Source organism: Mixophyes fleayi, chromosome 6 (genome assembly GCF_038048845.1).
Source record: "Mixophyes fleayi isolate aMixFle1 chromosome 6, aMixFle1.hap1, whole genome shotgun sequence".
Lineage (NCBI taxonomy): Eukaryota > Metazoa > Chordata > Amphibia > Anura > Limnodynastidae > Mixophyes > Mixophyes fleayi.
In genome coordinates, this window is record NC_134407.1 from 181,538,632 (window position 1) to 181,561,986 (window position 23,355).

The 23,355-nt window shown below is 39.1% G+C and overlaps 1 protein-coding gene across 2 annotated transcripts in view; it reads left to right on the forward strand.

The window, feature by feature from the left end:
- Positions 1-23,355, forward strand: part of LOC142094877 (protein MTSS 1-like) — a 93,694-nt gene that overhangs the window by 65,308 nt on the left and 5,031 nt on the right. For both annotated transcript variants that reach the window (XM_075177462.1, XM_075177463.1), the window contains exons 7-10: positions 8,509-8,666; positions 10,640-10,747; positions 13,339-13,436; positions 21,364-21,478. In XM_075177462.1, the coding sequence (XP_075033563.1) occupies positions 8,509-8,666; positions 10,640-10,747; positions 13,339-13,436; positions 21,364-21,478 (479 nt within the window). The remainder of the gene's footprint in view (positions 1-8,508; positions 8,667-10,639; positions 10,748-13,338; positions 13,437-21,363; positions 21,479-23,355) is intronic.

A 23,355-nucleotide genomic window follows, 5' to 3' on the forward strand; every position in this document is an offset into this window, starting at 1 on the left:
TGGCATCTTGGGAGAGGAAGGGCCAAATGCGTGCGATATTCCGCAGCTGGAAGCGGCAGGATTTAGCGAGAGAGAGAATGTGAGGGGCAAAGGAGAGAGAGGAGTCAAAAAATATTTTGCATGGGGCTTGTTGCTATTTTATTATATCGTACTATGAAATAATGATGCAGGTGCCTGTATTATCAAGTTTAGCATTCTTTTATTTTGCTGGGTTGCAAATAATCAAATTTTGAACAAATGTAACCAAGTAGGGCTTATGCCATCTGATGTGAGCAATTTTTCCACAAAAACAGTATGCCAAATCATGCAAATCTAATTCACTCGGATTGCAATGGATTTTGGTTGCATGCACTTTCCTACCACTTCCAGGTCACTAAGTGATCTCACGTGCACAAGTTGGGGTCATCCGACAACCTGGTTTTCCAACCTGCTAGATCAGATCCCATACTGATGATTTAGGATGGATCCAAGAAACAGCCCTGTTCTTATAGGTGCAAAAAGCTTTTGTGTAATCGGAGATCCTGCTGTTCTGTATTTTTCTATTTACATTAGCTTATTCTCTATGATTTGCTTTAAAAATGAACCATGTATTTGGAAAATTCTGTAAGTTTGTAAAAGAAAATAGCCTGAACTCAGGGTAGTTGTTTTGTTTTCATTTTTATCAAAGAATCAATAAAGGGTTTTGCTCTGTGTTCACTCTCTTGCTGAAATGGAGTACGTGGCACACGCACACAGCAGGTCCCTTATCTAGGACCATAATTCCCTGGAATTGCATTAAAAATTGCATGTTAAATCTCATATCTATGCTATGCTTTTGCTCATGCATTTGACTTGCGATTCACGTGCTGAAATGACAAGGTTGGGATAGATAGACAGATAGATAGATAGATATAATATATATGTCCAGGACATTGGAGACATGGAACTTTTGGAACATCTCAATAACCCCTTTACCTAAGTGGGGTTTGCAGCATGTGTGCTACATGTAGAAACCTCATTAAAAAGAGTAAGCTACTGAAATCGATGGGAGAAGTTTCCCCAAATTTCTCAACTAGCCCCAGCATTGGACAGCCTGGGCTGCTTCCCACGAACTTGATTTGGGATAGCCAACATTCCTTTCCACTCTAGCAGGAGAACCCCATAACAGAGGTCCATAAGTCCCTCTTCTATTAAACTAAATAGTAATGAAACGTAAATAAAACCAGCGATTTGTCAAGTAAACGTCTTTTGAAATAAAAATTCCCCAAACCCTTTGTCATCAGTTTACAAAAGATAGATAGATGAGAGATTTATTTTAACTTTAAATACCAGTGGTTAAGGACCCTCAATCCAATAATGTTCCACTACCTCTGAAGACCTAATCATTATACAAAAATATAAAGATCTGTACTTAAATACCAAGTATTTTCTGGTACAAAATTAGATTTATTGCAAGATAATATTTCTGAATGTTAGGGAATTTAGACTGTAAGGGGCAGGGACTGATGTGAGTTCTCTGTACAGCGCTGCAGAATCAGTGGTGCTATATAAATAGATGATGATGATTGAAGCCTTCCCACAGTTTATAACATCAGTGCTTTATTCTAGTTTTCCACAGGTTTCCATGGCAACACAATGCAAACTTGATAGCTATTGAATAAACTAAACACCAGTGTTTTGTAGGCATCACTGGTGGTTAAGAGATGTACCACTAATCCAGATTTAAATCACCTTAAACGTTTCTGTCACTAGCTCAGCCTGATCATTGGTCTGACTGGTGCTCCTCATTTTTTATTTTTTTTTTGGCTAGCAAGTGTGTGTGTTTCCAAAGCCATCCTGAGGAATTACTTCACAGGCTCTCTCCTGAAAGAGCGTTTTGTCACTGGGTTGGATTTTTCTTGGCAATGCGGTGCTGGCCAATTCATGAACACAAAGATGTTCTTCAGTATATACATAAAGATTAATGTGTTTCTCACTGGAAGAAAAATCCCTTTAACAACCACCCAGTTTGTGTTAGAAAACACATCTCTAAAAAACCACATTGTTAACTTTGCTGCTTTTCCTATGTAGGTTTCCATTTCCATGAATGTACGGCCTGTTGCGTTCTCCTCCACCACAAGGCATTTTCCTACCCAGGTCTCTGACACATGCTTGAGGTGACTGAGGAGTGCTGCTAATCTGAATGAGATCATTAGAATAAAAAAAAATCCTCCCCAGTACACCGAAAGCTTTGCTGCTTTCCCTCTAGCCACGGTGATGGAATGTGTGTGTTTTTGTTTTTGTCTTTCACATTTGCATAAAACATAAGTTCGTCATTTAGAAGAACAATATAACTTATCACAGATAATGTTGTTAAAAATATTCAGCATTATGTAAATTAAAATGAAACTTTTTTTTTTTATTTTTTTTTTTGTGTGTGAGAAAATGTTTGTGGGTGATATTTTCATTAACCTCACCAGAGGAAGCAGTAGGCTAAAGAATGGTTTCCTTGGGTAACCACTCCCTCTCAGCCAGGTAGTAGATCATATCATACAGCCACAAGACTTGGACGTCTACTGCTGCCTGATGAAACTGGCATCCCCTGCCCAGTAGCCATTAAAGCTACTGAGGGAAGAGTATCTCAAAAATAAATTGTGTATTTAAAGTATGTAAGGGAGATGGATTTAGCCGCGTACCGGGTCTAGAAGTAGTCAACAATAGAGAACTCCCTATTTTACCATGGGTCACCATTTCATATGGGAAATATTTGTCTGCTCCTTACCAGGCTGACCGAATATGGACCAGATTACGTGATATAAAAGATTCCTGTATAACGTGCTACGTTTAGAAGCAAATATCTCCCTGATAAAATGGGGTGACATCTCTTGGAAATATCTCTCGCTGTCGCACCTTCTTACTCTTTCTAGCAAAACTAATAATAATCGGGAGACTGCCAATCTGTGACAGATCAGTTCACAAGTGCCATCCTCCTTGCATACCTCTGGAATTTACATTACTTTGAGAACATTTTTTTTTGTAGTTCTTGCAAAATACATTTAAGCTACTGCTATACCAGTCAGTGCTGGTTTCCCTCAATGTGCCAAGGACATGTTGTACTGTTTCATTATAACCATAAGTAATATTTCATTGAACTTCTTGTTGGACCTTTAGCCAGCTCTACTAAAGTGGAACATGCAAGAAAACATAATGAGGCCTCTCAGGTAACTTTATACTATATAACAATACTATTAGTGAAGCAAGAATAATTCCATTATAATAGTTATTAGGAATAATCTCCTTAAGGGATAACGGGGTTTTCAAATGTTGAGCTGGAAATCTTACCATTAAATTCTTTCCCTCCTAATACAGCTGTAGCTTCAGGATCTCTGGCAATGCAAACATGTCATAGAACACAAATGACCACTTCCTGATCTCCAAGCACTGAACAGGCTAGTGTGCGTTTTCTGCATTGCTGCAACTCCTGTCTGTACTTTCTCTAGATGGCTACTTTTACATTAGTGAACATCGGAAGCATAATGGCAATAACCCTTTTTATAATATTTAGTTACACATTGTTTACTCATTGGGGTGCCATGAGGATGATTGTTTAAGACCGTTGTCTAAAAAGTTCCTTATGTTGCAATTCTCACCAAAACGCTCTGAAACTTTGACGTCTGATCATTGACAAAAACGACATGCATTCTCTTTGTGTTGGAAGTGAAACTGTTAAAAGGTAAATGGTCTTTAAAAATAACAAATAAAAATTTCCCATCTGTCACCTAAAATATTCAAAGTTTCTTTATGAACCCTCTCTTACGTCTAGAACGCAGTGCCAGCACCTTTCTTGGTCTGCAAGGGTCCCCAACTCCAAACCCCTCACCCACCCGTAGGGCTTGTCCCCATAATGTCCTGAAATCTGTGTTGTGCACAGCAGCCGATTAATTTACGCGAACTGTGCATCACGCAATATAAAGTACACATAATGGAGTGTCCCTGTTGGAAGCCGTTCATTTCTTATCCTCTAATTTCTTGCAATACTCCGAGACTTCATACATGTACTTTACATCTGATGCATCACATTTTTTTTTAAAAAAAATGTTTTGCATATAATACCTTCTTGGTACCTTCATTAATGTCTATGGGCTATATTTACTAAACTGTGGGCTTGAAAAAGTGGAGATGTTGCCTATAGCAACCAATTGGATTCTAGTTATTATTTATTTAGCACATTCTGCAAAATGACAGCTAGAATCTGATTGGTTGCTACTGGCAACATCTCCACTTTTTCAAACCAGCAGTTTAGTAAATCTAGCCCTATGTGTCAATGAAGTATTGGAGATCTCTGATATTCTGTATTCCATGGAAGAGTTGTGTTATTTTATTCACGCTAAACATCCAGTTCAGAACAGCCTCTCAGACCAGTACAGGAGACAGAGGCTTTTACTGTTCAGCAGCTAATAAGTAATACTTGCCATCGTTTGTAGATATATAAATATGCACATATGTAGAACACTACACCTGCCACTGGACATGATCCTATTATTATTATTATTTATTATTATTATTATTTATTATTATTACCATTTATTTAGTACCATTTATTAAAAATCCTAGTACAATACTATGGAATGTTATATATTTTGTATAAACACAAATGGAACACAGCATATAGTATTGGGACTGATACTGAAAACTACATAAAGCATTCAGAGCAATGGAAATGGGTACAAGGCAATTGATACAAAAATACAAGAACATGGGGCACACCAGTAAAAATCTGGGATCTTGGACATTTGTGAATAAACCAGTTAAAGTAGACCCATCACCTGCATACAATAGAGGCAGCCATGAACTAATAGCAATGGGAATGTTGTATATTCATTAGGACCTACCAACATCAATGAGGCATGGAGATTGCATATACATGACTTGGTGACATCACCAGTTTCTAGTGAAAGTATTTGCAGTCATTGTGTAGGATAAAACAATACTCATTGGAATATAGCAACCACTGTTATTGTGGCAGACCAATTATTACATTCTAGTGATCATGACAGATCTACTTTGCTTTTTACCAGTGCTGTAGTGGAATGTCAGGTTATCACTGAACAACGTATTTTACCTCTATGGTTGATATGTCTATTTTGGGATGGCTTTGTCTATGAGCCCTAATCAGGTAATAGAAAAGCATTCGCAATGTTTCTGAAAAGAAAATCTATCCACTGGTTATATGGTTATGAAATGTTCCAGAAATTGGAATTGAAGCACATTCCTGAGCTTGACACAGGTTCTTAAATCACACAATTCCTTCGCTCCGACGTTTAAAAAGTTGAGATTTCCAGGCATGCTGTGAATGTAAAGGCGAGCCTTCCTGTAACACTATGCAGAATGGTCATACAACATAAACATTAATAGGCAGGGCTTCCTAATGTGTGTGGTGTAATCATCTTCAGTTTTAGAGGAGCTGTGTAGGGCATTACTTGGAACCCCCACTCTCTGTAGAAGATGGGCTTAAACAGTACCCACTTGTTATGTATATTTTTATTACACAAGTTCCTTGTCCTCCAGGGTAGCAGAGCCATTGGTACCTTAAAAAGTACAAATTTCACAAAGATGGAAAATACTTTGTGCCTGGAACGCAGCATGAGACCATATGCTCGTCCGAACAAGAACACAGTGCAGGCATGGGGAATTCTTGATGTAAAGTCATGTGGGCAAACTGCACTGAAAATACTGCAATAGAGATCAGCTATTTTCACAGCATGGAAGGCGCTGTGACTGCACAGTGTATGAACCCCAAAGGTGCATTGAATTTTTTTTTTTTTGTCTGTGGTAGCAATGTTGTAGGTGAACTGTAAATCTTTTTCATTTAAGAAAAAAAAATAAAAAAACAAAATTATATTTATGATTCCTTTCCAGGAAGTACATTTTAAGTGTAGGTTTAAGAATTTAATTAACACTGCTGAAATCTCTACAGCTCCAGACAAGTCTCACATCTTAGTTTCTCATCACAGCTCTAACAGTAACTAATGGCCAAAGGCTGTGTAATGAAAACATTGCACTCATTGACTTTGTGACATAGATTTATGCTGACAATGGTGTAAAAGTTTGGCTTAAATACGGGGTTTTTATAATAATAATAAACAGACAACATTTTGATACATCACTGTCGTTCCTATTATAGTTGAGTTTCATATTATATTGCTTTTGTTATTCTTAGAATGTATGTCTCTTTATTCTTCCATTGAAAGTTTCTTTGATTAATAAATTGTATTAGTATGTGTGAAGAGAGCACGATTAAGGCATAATTGCAGTTTGTAAGGTAACCCCCGGGGTTTACACACACTTTGTGAATATTCCTGCGATTGCAGCCTGGCAATTCCCTTTGGATCATTGATGGCACTGAGGCATTTTTTGTATTTCCTAACAAATTGATGGGCTACATTCTCTGGAATACTAATGGCTGCCTGAACTGTCCAGGCGACAGGTGCACCTTAGTAAGGGTAAGAGCTTACCGGATTGTTTGACTGAAGGTCAAAGGTTGACAAGCGGAATGTAAATATTATAAAGAATCCTGTTGATTTGCTGTTTTTCTTCTTGTGTAGACTTTTATGTTTTCTGTATAATGCCACCACATGACACGTTTTCACTTGGTTTTGGTCTGTGCATATTGTGTCTTCTGTTTTCACTGTTGAGTAATACTTAGTAGAACATATGACTGGGCAACTGCTGCACTTCAGCTGTGATAAAGGTCATGCTGTGAGCCTGCCCATCCAACCATTTGTTCCTTCAAATTCTCCAGCTGCCTCAATGGCAATTCCAGAGTAATTCTTGTGGGTTTTGAAAACCTTTTCTAAAACTTTCCTTTTTTTTTTTTTTTTTCTGCTGATTTTTCTTTTGTACATCTTGAGGATTTTTTTTTTTTTTTTTTTTTTTGACAATACATAGGCTTAATATTTGTTTCATTATAAGCTATTTATATAGCGCCACTAATTCCACAGCGCTGTACAGAAAACTCACTCTCATCAGTCCCTGCCCCATTGGAGCTTACAGTCTAAATTCCCCAACACACACATATACCTGAAAAGACTAGGGTCAATTTCTAATGGTTTGTCATTTATATGGAAAGTTGAAGACACACAGTACTGTTTGACAAAGTCACTGAAATGAAGAAGCATAGGGCGGCACGGTGGCTTAGTGGTAAGCACTCCTGCCTCACAGCGCTGGGGTCATGAGTTCAATTCCCATCCATGACCTTATCTATGTGGAGTTTGTATGTTCTCCCTGTGTCTGCGTGGGTTTCCTCCGGGTGCTCCGGTTTCCTCCCACACTCCAAAAACATACTAAGAGGTTAATTGGCTGCTATCAAAATTGACCCTAGTCTGTCTCTCTCTGTCTGTATGTGTGTGTACATTAGGGAATTTAGACTGTAAGCTCCAATGGAGCAGGGACTGATGTGAATGAGTTCTCTGTACAGCGCTGCGGAATCGGTGTCGCTATATAAATAAATGGTGATGATGATGATAGGATAGCCCTTTTTGCCTAACTGCACTTTTTTTAAACTATTCTATGCAAGAGGGATTCCAACAGATTTTAGCAAAGGTATAAAGCACCTTTTATTTATAGCTTGCATGTGTCACCGTTTACTGGGTGGAGTGCCCTATTCATTGGCCAAAGGACCTCTTTAGGCTGCAGTTGCAACGGTGACATCAAGAGGCTAAAAGGAGGTTTGCGCACTACTTAAAAAAAAAAAAAACATACTGATGAGAATCAAAACAATTAAAATAATGCATTATGAATAGCAAAGTTCAGTTTTAAAAAAAAAAGATAGTGACTTACTAAAACAAACCTTTCTATGATACCACCTATTTTACAGAGGTTTAGTTATGGGGTATTGCAGCGATTTGGAATAGCTGGGACTCCTGCTTTGCTGTCACTGTGTCTCCTTGTATACAGACAGCAGTGGTACTTTCCTGGCTCATATAAACACTGCTGCTATGTAAAGAAGATAACCGGTTCATTAAACTGTGGTGTAGTTCCATCACTTTTACATTCTCAATATGTTTGAGTAATTATAGAAAATGTGTGGGGTTTTTTTGGGGTTTTTTATGTTTTTTTTTAAAATAAAAACCATTCTTCAGGAACAAAATGTATGTGGGTTACCATGCATGAAATTGTTTGGGATTTAGCATGTTGGGTGATCTTTACAATGCACGTTCTAGATAAAAGGAAAAATACAGAGTCCAGTATTCTGTCTAGGATTCAGTAGAACTATAGGGGATTTTTTTTATCAAGATTTAAGTATGTTGAAATGTGAATCCTGATTTCCTCATGATGGTAGTACTCAGGGCACCATTATGCTTTTAGGGATTAAAACGAACAAAATAGTATCATTTAGACTCCGCCTGCTTGATTGTAATATGCAAACTGTTTATTATTCAGCAGAATTGTAGCATATGGATTCAGTACATCTTGTGCGTTTGTGTGTTTACCGGTCTGCTGATATCCAGTCTTGGATGTCAAGTAAATATCACTGTGCTGTTCCCACAGGCAAAGATGATGCACGCATGCAGCTGGACAGTGTTCTGCAGGACGTGAGTGACAAGTACGTACTACTTGAAGAAACCGAGAAAAGGGCTGTGTATCGAGCACTAGTCGAAGAACGAGGACGCTTTTGTATGTTTGTGTCCTTCCTGAAGCCTGTATTGGTAAGTGATGAGCGTATCTAGAGTCCAGAAAGGCACTGCCCCACATGGAAGACTGATAAGTTAGACTGATTAGGGTTAGATGCAAAGCTAATTGAGTCGATAGGACATTGGTTGAAGGTTAGACAACAGAATTATAGTAAGTGGAGTAGGTGCAAAGAAAGGAAAGGTTACCAGTTGATTGTAGGGGGATCTTGGTATAGAAGGGAAAGTATAGCTGTATAGAGATCATACAAACCTAGGTAACAGGTAGACAGAGCGGCAATGGTGATCAAAATAATCGATCTAGGTGGATGGAAGAATGGCTAAGTGGGTGGAAAACACAGTGTAATGTCAAAAACTGCAAAATCATGCACTTTGTTTTCAAAAACCCAAAGGCCGAATACAGTATTAACAGCACAAAAGTGGTGATTACGGAGAAGAAAAATGATCTAGGATTCACTATTGCAGGTAACTTAAATTTATGCAGCCTATATGTAGCAATCCAATAAGGAAGGCCAGTCATATGTGGAGAGGAATTATGAGCAGAAATGGATAATGTGATACCATCATATATAGGTCAGTAGTACCTACTTATGAACTCCTTCATTTAGGCCGAAATCCAGACTAGTATCTACTTATAACCAGGAAATCCTTCAGTTAGGCAGAATGTTTTTGCATAAGAACACAACCTTGAATAAAGAATGGTACCAAAACATCCTTCAAGAGCAACTTCTCCCAACCATCCAAGATCAGTTTGGTGAGGAACAATGTCTTTTCCAGCATGATAGAGCACCTTGCCGCCATAAGGTAAAAGTGATAACTATGTGGCTCGGGGATCAAAACATCGAAATTTTGGGTCCATGGCCAGGAAACTCCCCAGACCTTATCCCACTGAGAACTTGTGGTCAATCCTCAAGAGGCGGGTAGACAAACAAAAACCTACAAGTTCTGACAAACTCCAAGCACTGATTAGGCAAGAATGGGCGGCCATTAGTCAGTACGTGGTCCAGAAGTTGATTGACAGCATGCCAGGGCGAATTGCAGAGGTTTTCAAAAAGAAGGGTCAATACTGCAAATGTTGACTCTCTGCATAAACTTAAAGTAATTGTCAATAAAAGCCTTTGACACTTATAAAATACTTTTAATTCTACTTCAGTATACCATAGCAACATCTGACAAAAAGGTCTAAAAACACTGAAGCAGCAAACTTTGTGAAAACCAATACTTGTTATTCTCAAAACTTTTGGCCATGACTGTACTTATAAGGGCCACTGAAGCAGACAGAGTGCACAATACTTTAATGACACCTTTTCTTCCATAACATGGTGGCTATTTGTTGCGTAGTTCACGGATTATTAACAATGTTTAGATTTTAGTGGCTTGTGGTAATGGGCCATCCTGTGGCAGTCAAATTACGTTTGCTAAAGATTAGTGCTGCAGCTTTTTTTTGAAGAGAATTGCATACAACTGTAGTGTAAAAGCCGTAGTCTCATGTAGTGACCATGCATTCGTTTCCTTCTAATTCTGCTGCAGGTTCTGTGTTCATAGAGTTCCGTCTGTTTATACCTTTAAATAAATAACTTTTTATTGTGCCCATTTTGGATTCAGCGGCACAGTAACAGGCAGCCCAGATACAGTGTGAAATGTTTCCTTCAGCAGGAGACGTCCGTGATTACAATAAAGATCAGATCATTTGCATCAGTGTTTTACATATGTTCTATTTCTATCTAGCATGTTTATTACAGTTTGTATTTCCACGATGCTTTGAACATAAGCCAGTTGCTCTGACAGCTGGACTGGTTTTTTGTTTTTTTTTTGCGTGGTGGTAGCACTACAAGTATCAGCATGCCCTGACATCCATTTGCTGGTAGACTATGCTGGCATTTAGTAGTTAATCCCCAATTTGGTCCTTGGTCTGAATTAGCCCTAATAAGTGCCTTTGGATGTTGTCATTTTGTTCTTCTGACTTGTTACTATAATGTATTTATTAATAGGATGAGGAGATAGGCATGCTGGGAGAGATAACACATTTACAAACCATCCTAGAAGACCTGACGAATCTGACTGCTGAACCAAATAAACTGCCCCCCTTGAGTGAACAGGTGAGGTTATCCTTATTCTTCGTCTAGAGGGATGTGGTACATACACTCCTGGTATGCTAAAGCATGTTGATTTAAAGCTTTGCATGCTTTTTTAGACAGACAGTTGCAGGTGTAGTTTATGTGAGCATGGTCACCGCTGCTGTTCCTGCTGTGACTGTTGATGGCGCTCTTGCAGCTAGGAATTTTCGGTACTTTCTTGTTATCTGGAGCCTTTTGAAATAGAAAAAAAAAATACAACCGACATTAAAAAATGAATTTATTCACTCTGCCTTCTACCGAAAGAGAGGCTGTGGCATTTTTGCAAAAGAAAGGAATACTGCCAGCTAGGATGCTGTGTCAAAGAAATCATGAAATGAAGCTCTACTTTGGTTTGTGTATTTCCTGGAATTCTATTTGTCGAAAGGTCAACATCCGCCAGGGAAATTGGTTCACTGACAGTCGTCCACCATTTGTGACAGTCGTTCGCTTCTTCTATTGCTGGGCCAAGGAATTGACATTGATCAAGTTGTGCAAAGAGGAATTGGGCATAAGCAAAAAATACAACCGTCGACTGGTACAACTACATGCGAGAAATCTGCGCTCATTCGACAGCCAAAACAGAAGATCAGAGGCGAAGGATTAATCCTCGAAATCGACGAAAGCTTGCTCACTAAGCACAAGAACAATGCCGGCCGAGTGCTTCCTCAGCAGTGGATCTTCGGAGGACTCTGTTGGGAGTCGCGCAAGTGCTTTTTTGAAAAAAGTGGATGATCACAGTTCGGCAACGTTAATGACAGCGATTTTTGAACAATATTGAAAGAGGCTCTATAATTTACTCGGATAGTTTGTGCGCCTACAAGATGGAAGAACTGGAAAAGGCCGGATTTCAACATTTCATAGTAAATCATCACTACAATTTTGTCAATCCTTACACTGATGTCCTGAGCGTTGAACGGGGATCCGCTAAACGGTGGAATAAACAACATAGAGGAACAACGCGGCAGCATTTGAAGTCATATTTCGCCAAATTCATTTGGAGATTGGAAGTCGGAGAAGACAACGTATTCGAGTCACTTTTGGATGCAATTAAAATTTTCTGGTCTCCAGAAAATAAATAAATAAAATGGCATAAATTAAAAAATTATTCCAGATAACAGGAAAGTACCATATTTTCTTTGCCATTAGACTAATAAATGCATAAAACGTGTGGAAACCAGTGTTCACCAGAGAAATGATTGCTCAGGTGTAGCACCCCCCAGATCACCAGATCCACAAAACACCAGTAAGTTAAACTTTGTTTTATTTTAGCTCACCTAATTCTACAGAAAACTACATTTTTAGTTTTGGAAGTAGATATTTGGTAGAGCAGTGCTTCTGAATGCAAAGTTCCTCTCTTTTTCAGCACTGCCAGAAAGGAAGAGTAATCACCCTGGCTCATGACAGCAGGAATGGGGCGGCTTATCAATTCAGATATGTGTAGTGTCCAGGGAATTGCTGGCCTGCCAGAGACAGAGTATACTTATTACGTCTTGCTTCATCTGATTGATTCCTAGCAGTGCATATGCTGTAATCTGCAGATATTTCAAAAGACATTGTCCATGCACCTGGTACTTAAAAGACACATTAAATACAGTATCTCCAGTCCTAGAAGAGAAGATGTCCTATATATTAAAGCAGTACTGATAGCGTTCACACATGTCTAGGTAAAAGATTCAGGAGCTTGTTAGAACTGATGAATATATATGAAATAAAATTGTGATTATGGGGAAATATTTACTGTTTGTTTCTCATATGTCCTGTCTGTAAGCCTATTGATGAACACGGTCATATATCTCACTTTTTTCACAACAATGTTTGTTGTTCTGTATCCATTATTTTAATAAATGTTTGTTGAAAAGTGTTGTGTTAACCCTGTAAATATTGTGTCCCTGAAATGTAAAGCATTATGACTTGCAGTGAGTGACCTCCCTTTCCCAGGGCTTCTTCTACATTGTCATTTGTTATGGAGTAACTATCCCAGTGTGTGTGTGTGTGTGTGTGTGTGTGTGTGTGTGTGTGTGTGTGTGTGTGTCAACGTCCACATTCTTAGCCGTGTGATGTGTACTCCTCACCTGTGTACAGTAGAGGCGGCCATATTGTGGTCTGAATTAATGATCATGTGAATTCTTCCTAACGATTCACTAGAACAGTGTTTCTCAACTCCAGTCCTCAGGACCCCCTAGCAGTACATGTTTTCCATATCTCCTTGCTGGAGCACAGGTGTATTCATTACTGACTGTCACAGTGTAGCAGGTGGTATAATTATTTCACTGGTCACCTGGCAATCCTGCACTGTTAGTGGGTCCAGAGGACTGGAGTTGAGAAACACTGCACTAGAAAGTGATGAAATCACTGATGTACTGAGGGAGATCAGTGGCACATAGTGAATTTGATGAGGCTGCATTTATGTGTAGGCGATAGGTACAGTTAAAGTAATAAAATAATTGTGTTTTATATTGCCTTGTAAACTTAGTAGTGAGTGTGATCTATCAGCTCAGTATGTAATCTACATCCTGATCTGACATAAGAAGCGTGAGAAGTGACTCCGTGCTCTTTCATTTTCCTCTCCACAGGTGATACACGATCTGAAGAACTCAGATTACAATTTCATTTACCAAACCCCGCCCGCTTCACCAAGTGGAACCTTATCACGAAAGGCCAGCACCAACAGGTATTATATGGAGGATTCTCAGCATTTCTTCTGTGCGGGGAAGTGTGTAGCTAAGGGCAAATCACGTTCTCCTTTTTAAGTTACTTATGAATTGAATGTCGCTCACAGGCTTGTTCTTATTCCTTATGTTTGGTGCTTCCTGTACCTGTAAGTTATGCTTACCATCCCACATAATACACCAGTTTAGTCCTAAAAACATCAAATGAATAGATGACAAACTGAAAACCGTATTGTCCTGAAATTGCAGTGTAGCTCTATTATACTGTAAAGCAGACCAGTCCAACCTGTGGCCCTCCAGATGTTGTGAAACTACAAGTCCCAGCATGCCCTTCCAGCTATCAACAGGTTGTGTACTGGCAAAGCATGCTGGGGCTTGTAGTTTCACAACACCTGGAGGGCCGCAGGTTGGACAGGCCTGCTGTAAAGCATTATTTTTACACCAATACAGGCAGGTGAGGCCTTGTCCTAATGAGATCTGTTACAGGACAAAAAGCTGTGACTGCAGTCTGTTAAGCTGCTGTGACACCACTGGCCCAGCACATGTGTTACTCTACCAGTGCACACATTGCATGTTTGCAGATCAATACTGCACACCTGCCAATCACTCCCTGTCTGCTCTGTAATGGCTTGCTGCTATTAGGTTGAAGAGAGCATGATGGACATATTTTGTTAAGTATACACATGCCAGTTATTGTATTAATATTATTCAGCTAGGTAATATACAGCCTTTTGCAGGAATGTATTATATTAAAAGAAAAAATCGGCCTGGGGAATTAGGTCAGTGGTGCGAAGGGTAATGTGACATCGCAGACCAACAGGAAGGCACAAAGGGATTCCCACCCTCTCACTCACCCGACTCTGTATTCATTTATCATATAGGGAGATATAAGAATTTATAATTTAATTTGGCGAGAGGATCTCGCTATATATTTTCTTTTCTTTTCTTAAATCCCCCCCACTAAATTCATGTAGATGAGCAGTAGCCGTAACATCTGCATATGAATCGCATTTTTATTCCTTTTCCTCAAAAGTACTAGAACTACTAGAGTTCCAGGTGAATCTGTTTTCTCTCTCCCCCGTCTCTAGCCAAGCCAATAGTATCAGGAGGAGGGAGAGATAGGCAGGTCAGGAGTCATCTGAGCTGTATAGAAGTCCATGCTAGGTAATGCCCAATTCTCTATCTGCATGTCGGTGCTAAAGCTTGCACACGCATGCCACAATTTTGCCATATTAAACCAATACCATCTGTGTTTAACCCTAAAATCTCCATACCTGACACAGATTGAAATCCATTGTATGGTGTATAGATCTGACCATAAGCGGAGACTGCTCAGTGCTTTTTCATTGAATGGCAATGAGAGAGGCTTCAATAAGTTGTGATTTTTGTGGTTTTTAGGGATAAAATTTCGGGTTTTTTTTGTTTATAAGTATTACACAGATCCAATCTGTATTATTTAAAAAGTTTTATATGGAAACCGTTTGTTGATTTTGTTTTCATATCACAGCCTAACTTTGCTGAGTGAATCCGTAGTGCCAGCTATAATCTGCAGGGCTTTGTCACTGAGGTTCAGGCTAAACGGGTATGTTTCACTTCCTGCCTTTCTATGAGGACCTGGGAGCTGCACACTGCCTTTGTTCTACAACCTCTCTACAACAAAGCACAGCCCTTTCACACTCTCCCTTCTCCCAGCTTCTGGATTCTGTCTCTTTGTTTTTGTTGTGAGGATTTTTCGTTTTGTTTTGTTTTTGTTTGTTTTTTTAATTGGGAAACAAGCCCATAGATCCAGGCACATGGCGGGGTTCTCTGAATCGCTGCCAATTAGCCGGAAACCTCTTTGAGAGGAAGAGATTTAACAGATGTTGGAAAGTAACAGAGCAAATGGAAAGGCAATTTTTTTTTTTTTTTTGCAGCTGTTAAAAATAGCATCTGACCCTTTTGTCAAAGGCTAGAATCTCATCACTGAGAAAGGGGTCAAGATGCTCTCACTTCCTAGCATGCAAAAAATAATCACTCTCTCTGAGAGCTCCCTTGTATAATGTTCAGAGGGGCATCCTTTAATTGTCTCTTTACCGTTGTGTACACTTTTTGCGTTTAAAAACTTTTCTGGAGGTCAGGTAGAGAATATTGATTTCTGTTTAGTTTTACAAATGGATACTTTAAATACTGACGGTGTACACCCTGGAAGGGTGTAAGGATAGGATGACTAGGCCCAGACCACTGGCATTATGTCAGGAATTACACAGCATTGGCATTGAAGGTCATGTGACGGTGTCTGATATATAGTGATAGAACTCTGCAGGGAAGTTCCACTACACCTTGATGTTGATGGATTTTTCCTCTTCTATAAGAACAAACATTATTCATTAATAAAAGTGTTATGTTCTGCTGGACTTCTTGTTGTATTTTGTTTTCCCTATTTCTGAGAGATCATATGCCTATAGGGTATTGCACAGTATAAATACAGTAAGCATTCGACCACTGAGGCAGCTAAACCACCAGAGAGTATGGATAAGTTTCATTTGACCTCGTCACACATCTCAGTTATGGCAGCTTGCAGTCATGTTAAATAATGCAATGATACATAAGGATCTCTGGGTGGAATAACTCATCCTATATATTAGCGTTTATGGGAAACAAGAATGCATCCTATTACCACAACAGGGAACATTTGTAAATATTGTGAACAGAAAGCTATAAAATCAAAGGTGGGTAACCTGTGGAACGAAGGCAGGCTGGCAGGAAATGCTGGAACTTGTAGTTCCACAACAGCCGAAGACCACCAGGTAACCACACCCTGCTGTGTCCAATCAGACATTTCCTTTCATTTACTAAACTGAATTAGCTAAATGAATCTGACTGTTCTGTGTTGTCGTGCCTTTAGTTTACTGACTTGCAACCTTTTCTCTGTAATGAATAAAAAAAACATTTCTCACTATATTGCACCTTAAAAGCCCTTTCACACATCCATCAAAATGCGTATTTAGACTAAATTTCTGAGTTGCATGAAGAGCGTTTAAATGGGTCGATGTGCAATTTGAAAGGAATATATACTTTTTTTTCTTAAAAAAAAAAAAAAAAAAATATCTAGCATGGGAAATGCCAAAATACTACTTTTAGAAGGACCCACATTTTAAATTGTGTTGTCTGATGTGCATTAGACATAACGTGGGAATGTTTACTCATCATAATCAGTGGGCATCTATTACTATGTTTTTCCCCATCTAAAAAAAAATGTGCAAAGTACCTCGACACTTGTGTATGTGTGTGTATGTATGTGTGTATATATATATATATATATATATATATATATATATATATATATATATATATATATATATATATATATATATATATATATATATATATACGAGATTCCAAAAAAGGTAGTGTTCTCTTATAAGTATTTTCCTTGATCTGTGAAACAGAGCCAGAATTCACAAATCTGTACTGCAGTCGTGTTCTAACAAGGTGGAGTTTGTTCCCTTGAGATGGTTCAGTCATTAGACTATAGTGTCCTGTTTCAATATGGCCATTTAAGGATCCACCAGCTCTGCAGTGTTTGGCAGAGGATTTTTTTTCTTCTTGCGGTTAGGATTAGTGAGGAAACCTACAGGCTGTTTATAAAGATGAATATTTTCTGACTCCCTTAGGGCCTCTGATCAGCACAGCAAAAAAAAAAAAAAAAAGTTAAGCTTCTGAGAAACTGGTTCAGTTAAAAAATGTGTGAAGTTTTGGGGACAAAGTCCTTCAGGAAAGTCACAGCAGTAGTATGTGTCGTTTGTCTCTTTCTAGTTTTTATATAAACTTTTTGGGGTCTTGTGTTGATAAATGACTATACATATCTCTGGACTGTCTGTGAAAATCTCTTTGCTCCTAAATTTGCTCTAATACTATATTGTTTGTATTCATGTGTGACATGGTGCTTAAATGAGTAGTTAATTACCAGGCACATGAAGAGGGAATACAACACAATTGTATTTCCATAGATAATCACGACTCACTTTGATAAGACTTGAAATTTATCAACTTTCCTGCCGTCTGATACAATATAGGAGGATATATTTTATATGTGCAAATCATCACTGACTTAGTAAGCTTTATGCCCCAGAAGGTTTGTATTTGTGCATGCGTCAAACATTACAATACCATAGGGGATCATTGAACAAACAGGTGCAGCGCAAACTTTGATATGTCCCCTAGATTGTGTTCTAATAAATAACTATTCAATGGTTGTAACAATATAATGTACAGTACTACTTTTGTGAAATGTTACAGATGGATGAAGTTGCCTTAGTCTGCTACTTTTGCAGTATTTAGGCATTTTTGTTTATGTTAAGCATGTAGGGCAGTGCATCCCAAACGTTCTCAGTTCGAGACACCCTTAGGGTCTACATCGTTTTTTCAAGGCACCCCTAAGCCAAATAATTACCAAGTAGTCCCCCACCTTGCTTACTAATGGTGGTACCCCTGTGAGAGCGGCACGACACCCCAGGAAGCCATGGGCTTAGGCATCTGTGGTGCTCCACCTGGTGGTGTTGTGGAAGTAACTTGCAGCATGCAAAAGCTGGGCAGCCACAGGTTGCAGACCTCTATCTGCCCAGCAGCATGTGAGCTTCAGGCACAAATAGAATGTAAGTGACATCTAGTGGACAATTCTAGTTACCAACCTGCTCAGACTAGCGGACTGAAACATTTCTGGCATGATCAGTTTTTTTGTGACTTGTCAGCAGCTATTGTCACTGAATAGAATTACATCAGCACAGGCTTTTACAGATCGTCTGTGTGGACTCTTCTTTCTAACATTTTGTAACGTTACACTGTCATCAATATCTTCTCCCTACCCAGAATTCCCCAGCCTCTTCATCAGCGGGAGCTTAGATTCCTCAATCAATTAGGGTTACTATAGGTCAGTGCAATGTGTATTCTCATTCGGCTATCTGATATCTACCATTCTCAGGTGCCGTCTACGTTTACATTCCAAAAGAGGCGATTTAGAGACATAATCTAGTGTAATGAAGGAGGGGGGGACACAATTGGCAGGATTTGCTGAAATTAAAGGTTTCTTGTTCAATATGATTATCATTGGTTTCCTTGTATTGTATTTTGTGCTATATTTGGCTATAAATATCTGCTGAGTTCAGCTTTTCTCCCAATTAGTGGAATTTTGCAAACATACCAAACCATTGTGAACCAGAGACAAATAATTTGAATCTTTTGCATCGTACTTACACCACAGAGACAAAGCTGATCATTTAGGCTTTGCTATATTATGTAGATCCAAAAGTCTTATAATCAACGTTATCTTGCAACAATTGTTTTTGGTTGCTTGAACATACACACACAATCCTATTTTCTATTAATTACCTGCTGTATATATTTGCTTCGTCACAGGATTAAAAAAACCTACATGTCTTGCTGTTCTTCATAACCATAATATTCTTTTTTTTTTTTTTTTTTTAAATGTCTGTTGATCCAGATAACTTTTGTCATTTTAGTGGCTTTCATCCTACTTGCCGGTTATTAATCTTTTACACTGACAACTGTGGTGTTGAATGACATATTCGAACATCTGTCTGTCGCCATAGCAACCTTCTGTTTATCTTGATTCTATAACTAATACTATTCCGATTCTAGAGTGGAGTGCTCCTTGCTGTTCCCACCTCACCAGTAGTTTCATTCTCAGGTGTCTGAGCTCCCTCTAGTGGAGCCTTGTGAGGATTTGGATTTGGAAGCATTGTGACATTTGTTATGGTCCCAGTTTGATCATTCATGCATTGGCATTACCAGCTCTAACATATTTATTATGTGCAGGGGCAATCGGGAAGGGTGCTCCTCTTCCCAGTTTTCCTATGCCATTGCAGTGGAGCAATTGGCTACCATGGTCTATAATGACACCTTGATACATATCTTGTATAGCGACACACTGGAGAAATGTCACCTCTATGCTGATGTCTGGATTCTTTATTTACAGGACTTGGGTTCTTCCCTGGACAGGGTACTATTGGTGACTTCCCAATACAGGAGCTATTTTGCACTCTAAAGATTTTTCAATATATTACCTTTTTAGAACAATCTGGTCCCTCTGCTAGGTCCCCTGTCTTGATATTGTCCTCCAGCATTACCTTCCAGGACAGTAATGTCTAACACCCCATACAACTTTTACAAACTCAACATCTGTCTCTTTATTTTCCTAAATAAGAACGTGGTCCAGAATGTCCTCGTCGGGCATGGTCAACTTGGCCAAACTGATATTAATGTCCACAATCCTATATACCTACATTAGACACCAGTTTATATTCCAAAGGCCCTCTTAAAAAAAAATAATTATAATTATAATTTGAACATTGTTTTTTGTTTCCATTATTTACAGCTTCTGCTTGCTCTGTACTACATGAATGCCATATTGCAATTTCTCAAACATATTGAGGTCACCAAACACTGGATTTCTCATAGCAAACCTGTGCTTAAGTACACTTCAATGTTTGCAGACACAGGACAAAGCAAACTAAAATGGAGGCATGATGTTGGTGTACTCCACGCCTGGACAACCCGTGGCTCTCTGGGTGTTGTGAAACTACAAGTCCCAGAATACCCTGCCAGCTATCTTCTGGCAAAGAATGATGGTATTTGTAGTTTCACAACACCCAGAGAGTCACAGGTTGTGTAAGCCTGGTGTACTCGGGGAAGCCCTAGAAACATCACCACTTTTGTCAGATTTCCTCCAGTCTATTCTCCAGGCAGGACATATATTATGTGCAAACTGGCTGGGTTTAAAGTGTTATGTAACAGATCCTGCCTGGGGCGTTGCTTGATCAAGGTAATGCAGTCCATTTAATCTGGAGCTGTCCGATAATCATCATCACCATTTATATAGCGCCACTAATTCCGCAGCGCTGTACAGAGAGCTCATTCACATCAGTCCCTGCCCCATTGGAGCTTACAGTCTAAATTCCCTAACATACACACACACAGACGACAGAGAGAGAGACACTAGGTCAATTTTGATAGCAGCCAATTAACCTACCAGTATGTTTTTTGGAGTGTGGGAGGAAACCGGAGCACCCGGAGGAAACCCACGCAAACACGGGGAGAACATACAAACTCCTCACAGATAAGGCCATGGTTGGGAATTGAACTCATGACCCCAGCGCTGTACAGCAGAAGTGCTAACCACTTAGCCACCGTGCTGCCAAGGTTTTTGGTCCTGTGTAATTTTTCTTTTATATGACAATATGGGACTCTTGAATGCCTTTAAGGTTTGTTTATTGGGGAATTTATCTGTTCTTAGTCTCAGGGCAGGTACATGTACATTGTGTTTGGAGACACTATTCTAGATTAAACCACTATTAGCTAAGCATGCGTTGGAGCTCCCATGAAGTCCCAACCCCAGGGTAATGATTTGCCCTAGTAAACTCGGCTCTTTCTCTAAAGTTCTATAAGAGCGGGTCTGCTCCAGACATTGCTGCCAAGATTAATGTATAATAATATATAAAAGTGTATTAGAACCATTGAACGATCTTAAGAGCTGTACAGATTATGATGCATTTTTTTCTCAATGGAACATACTTCCTATGTAATATTTGTGCCAATGAGGCTCTCTTCGTCTGTGTTTGGTTTAAAACAGGTTTATTAATGTTTAGCTATAAGGTAATTCTCTGCCCATGTTTGCCCACTAAGCACAATAAGATTCAGAGAAACTACCGCCAGCTGCATATGACAAGGTGTCCGTTGTGCTTACAAATGAACTTTCTTGTGAGGCGCAGTTAGTCTATATATTGACTGGCAGTCAGGTCAACGGCAATAATTGAGTCTGGTCATAAGCAACATATGTCTTATTAGAGAGTACCCCTATATAGTATCAGGTGGAATTTTGAACAACCTATTACAATGCTAAATTAATATTATCTTTATTTTTTTCCCTATTAGTCACTATCTACATGGATCGATAAGGCACGTTCCATCTATGGACTCCATCTCCAGTTCAGTGGAAGCCATTCATATTCGTCCTCCTTCTACCATAATGCTGGAGACTATGTTCCAGGTACGGGTGTTTATCCAATTCTGTGTGGTGAAATTTATGGGTGCATCAGTATGGATATTTTAATGTAGTGAACAAGTCTGCTCATTGACAGCACTTTACAAGTTGTCGTGATCATATGTTCAAAATTCTCCAGGCTGCCATGCCTGGAGATTCTGCTGTTATACGTGCCAGCTTACAGTACAATTTTAGTTTTTTAGGCTTTGGTACAATTTTAATTGATTTAGGATTGCTGGTAAGCAATCACTTTCTTATGTGAATGTATTTTCATAACTTAGTTTCCAATCTTCATGTTTCAAGAAGACTGGAAACTGACGGAAACTTCCTCTCGATAACTGTACTTATATTACAGGTTTTTGTTTTGTTTTTTATGGTGAACATACTCTTTTCTGATTCTGTACTCTGCATTATTGGGTTAATAATATGTACAAGCAATATTGTTTTATGCAGAAAATGTTATTTAAAACAAAAAAGAAAATAGTATTGTCATTTATACTAGGATTATGGTCATTACAAGTGTAAAGAAACTTCACACAACAAAAACAAACAAAGTTGTTTTCATAACACCATAAACAAACATGCATTTATTTATCACACACTGAAATGTGATATTAGTAACAGTCACAGACCTGTTGGTAAAATGTTTTTCTCCTCCAGACCTCTTATAAGGCTTTGTTTTGTGAGGGAAAAATATTTCTATTCAAACCAAATTCTGCTGTGAAATGGTTGATAATGGAGAGAATAGATTGACTTGCTACCAGCTAGATCGAATACGTACAAACCACTTCAAACCGTACGGGGAGATTTTATATATGTACTGTATTTGTGAATGTTTCAGGCACGGCCATTTCTTCTATGAGGTGCAGTGAGTGCCTCATCTGGAGAGACAAAGGTGACATTTACCAACCAGCCCAGTGCCTCAAACCCCACAATCTTCCATTTACACTCACTTGCAGGAGGTAGTACAAGGGGACACAGACCTATTGAGGGAACGCATGCTCCACTACCACCACCTCCTCCTCCTGTCAGTCACATTGGCTCTTAACGTTAGAGCCCTGGTGACTATGTATCACAGTGCACTTCCTCAAGTAGTCATGTGAACCACAGTGACACTATGGGAATGGAGGCACCGGCGAGGAAGGGACGATTGGACCATATGGAGGCAGAATATGGAATGTTTAATTTATGGCTTCTGGCAACTATAAAGTCATATTTAAATGAGTTCTCAAGATCAGTGGTGCAAACAGTTTGTTTTAGTTTAATCTCTGTACCCTGTGTGTCAGTGTGCCATGGATTGAATTGCATATGTCACAATTAGGGGACCACAGATGCAACTTTAGCACCTCTGATCTAGGTATGTTATCCTGTCAGTAACACAGACAGATTCCTTAAATTGGGTTGTGACTATTTTGGAGTCTCCTCATATTCAGGCTTTTGATCTGAATCATTGTGGAACATGCATGTCCTCTCTTCATTCAGACTGATCAGTGGTTGTGTGCTCCTCCTCAGGGGAAATACATCCTATTGATTAAACACAGCGAACGCTGCCTTTCCCGTGTGACATGGCCTTTTTACTGACAGACAGAAATTTCCGCTCTCTACAAGTTGCCATAAAGCATTACTTCTGTCAGGCCTCGTAACCCAGAAGACGAGCAGAGGAAGCCCTTCACATTGAAGTCCCACTTGACACTTGGTCCTAGAACAAAGACGTTCACGATACTCGTGGTGATTTTACTGCAGTCACATTTAATTACACACAGTTCATTCTAAAGAGAAAATCTTGGATCGTTTCCACGAACAAGAAAATCTTTTTATATACTGCAGCAGTAGGCAGTGACGGCACCACTACCGGAGAGCTGGCAGACTGCAGTGATATTCAT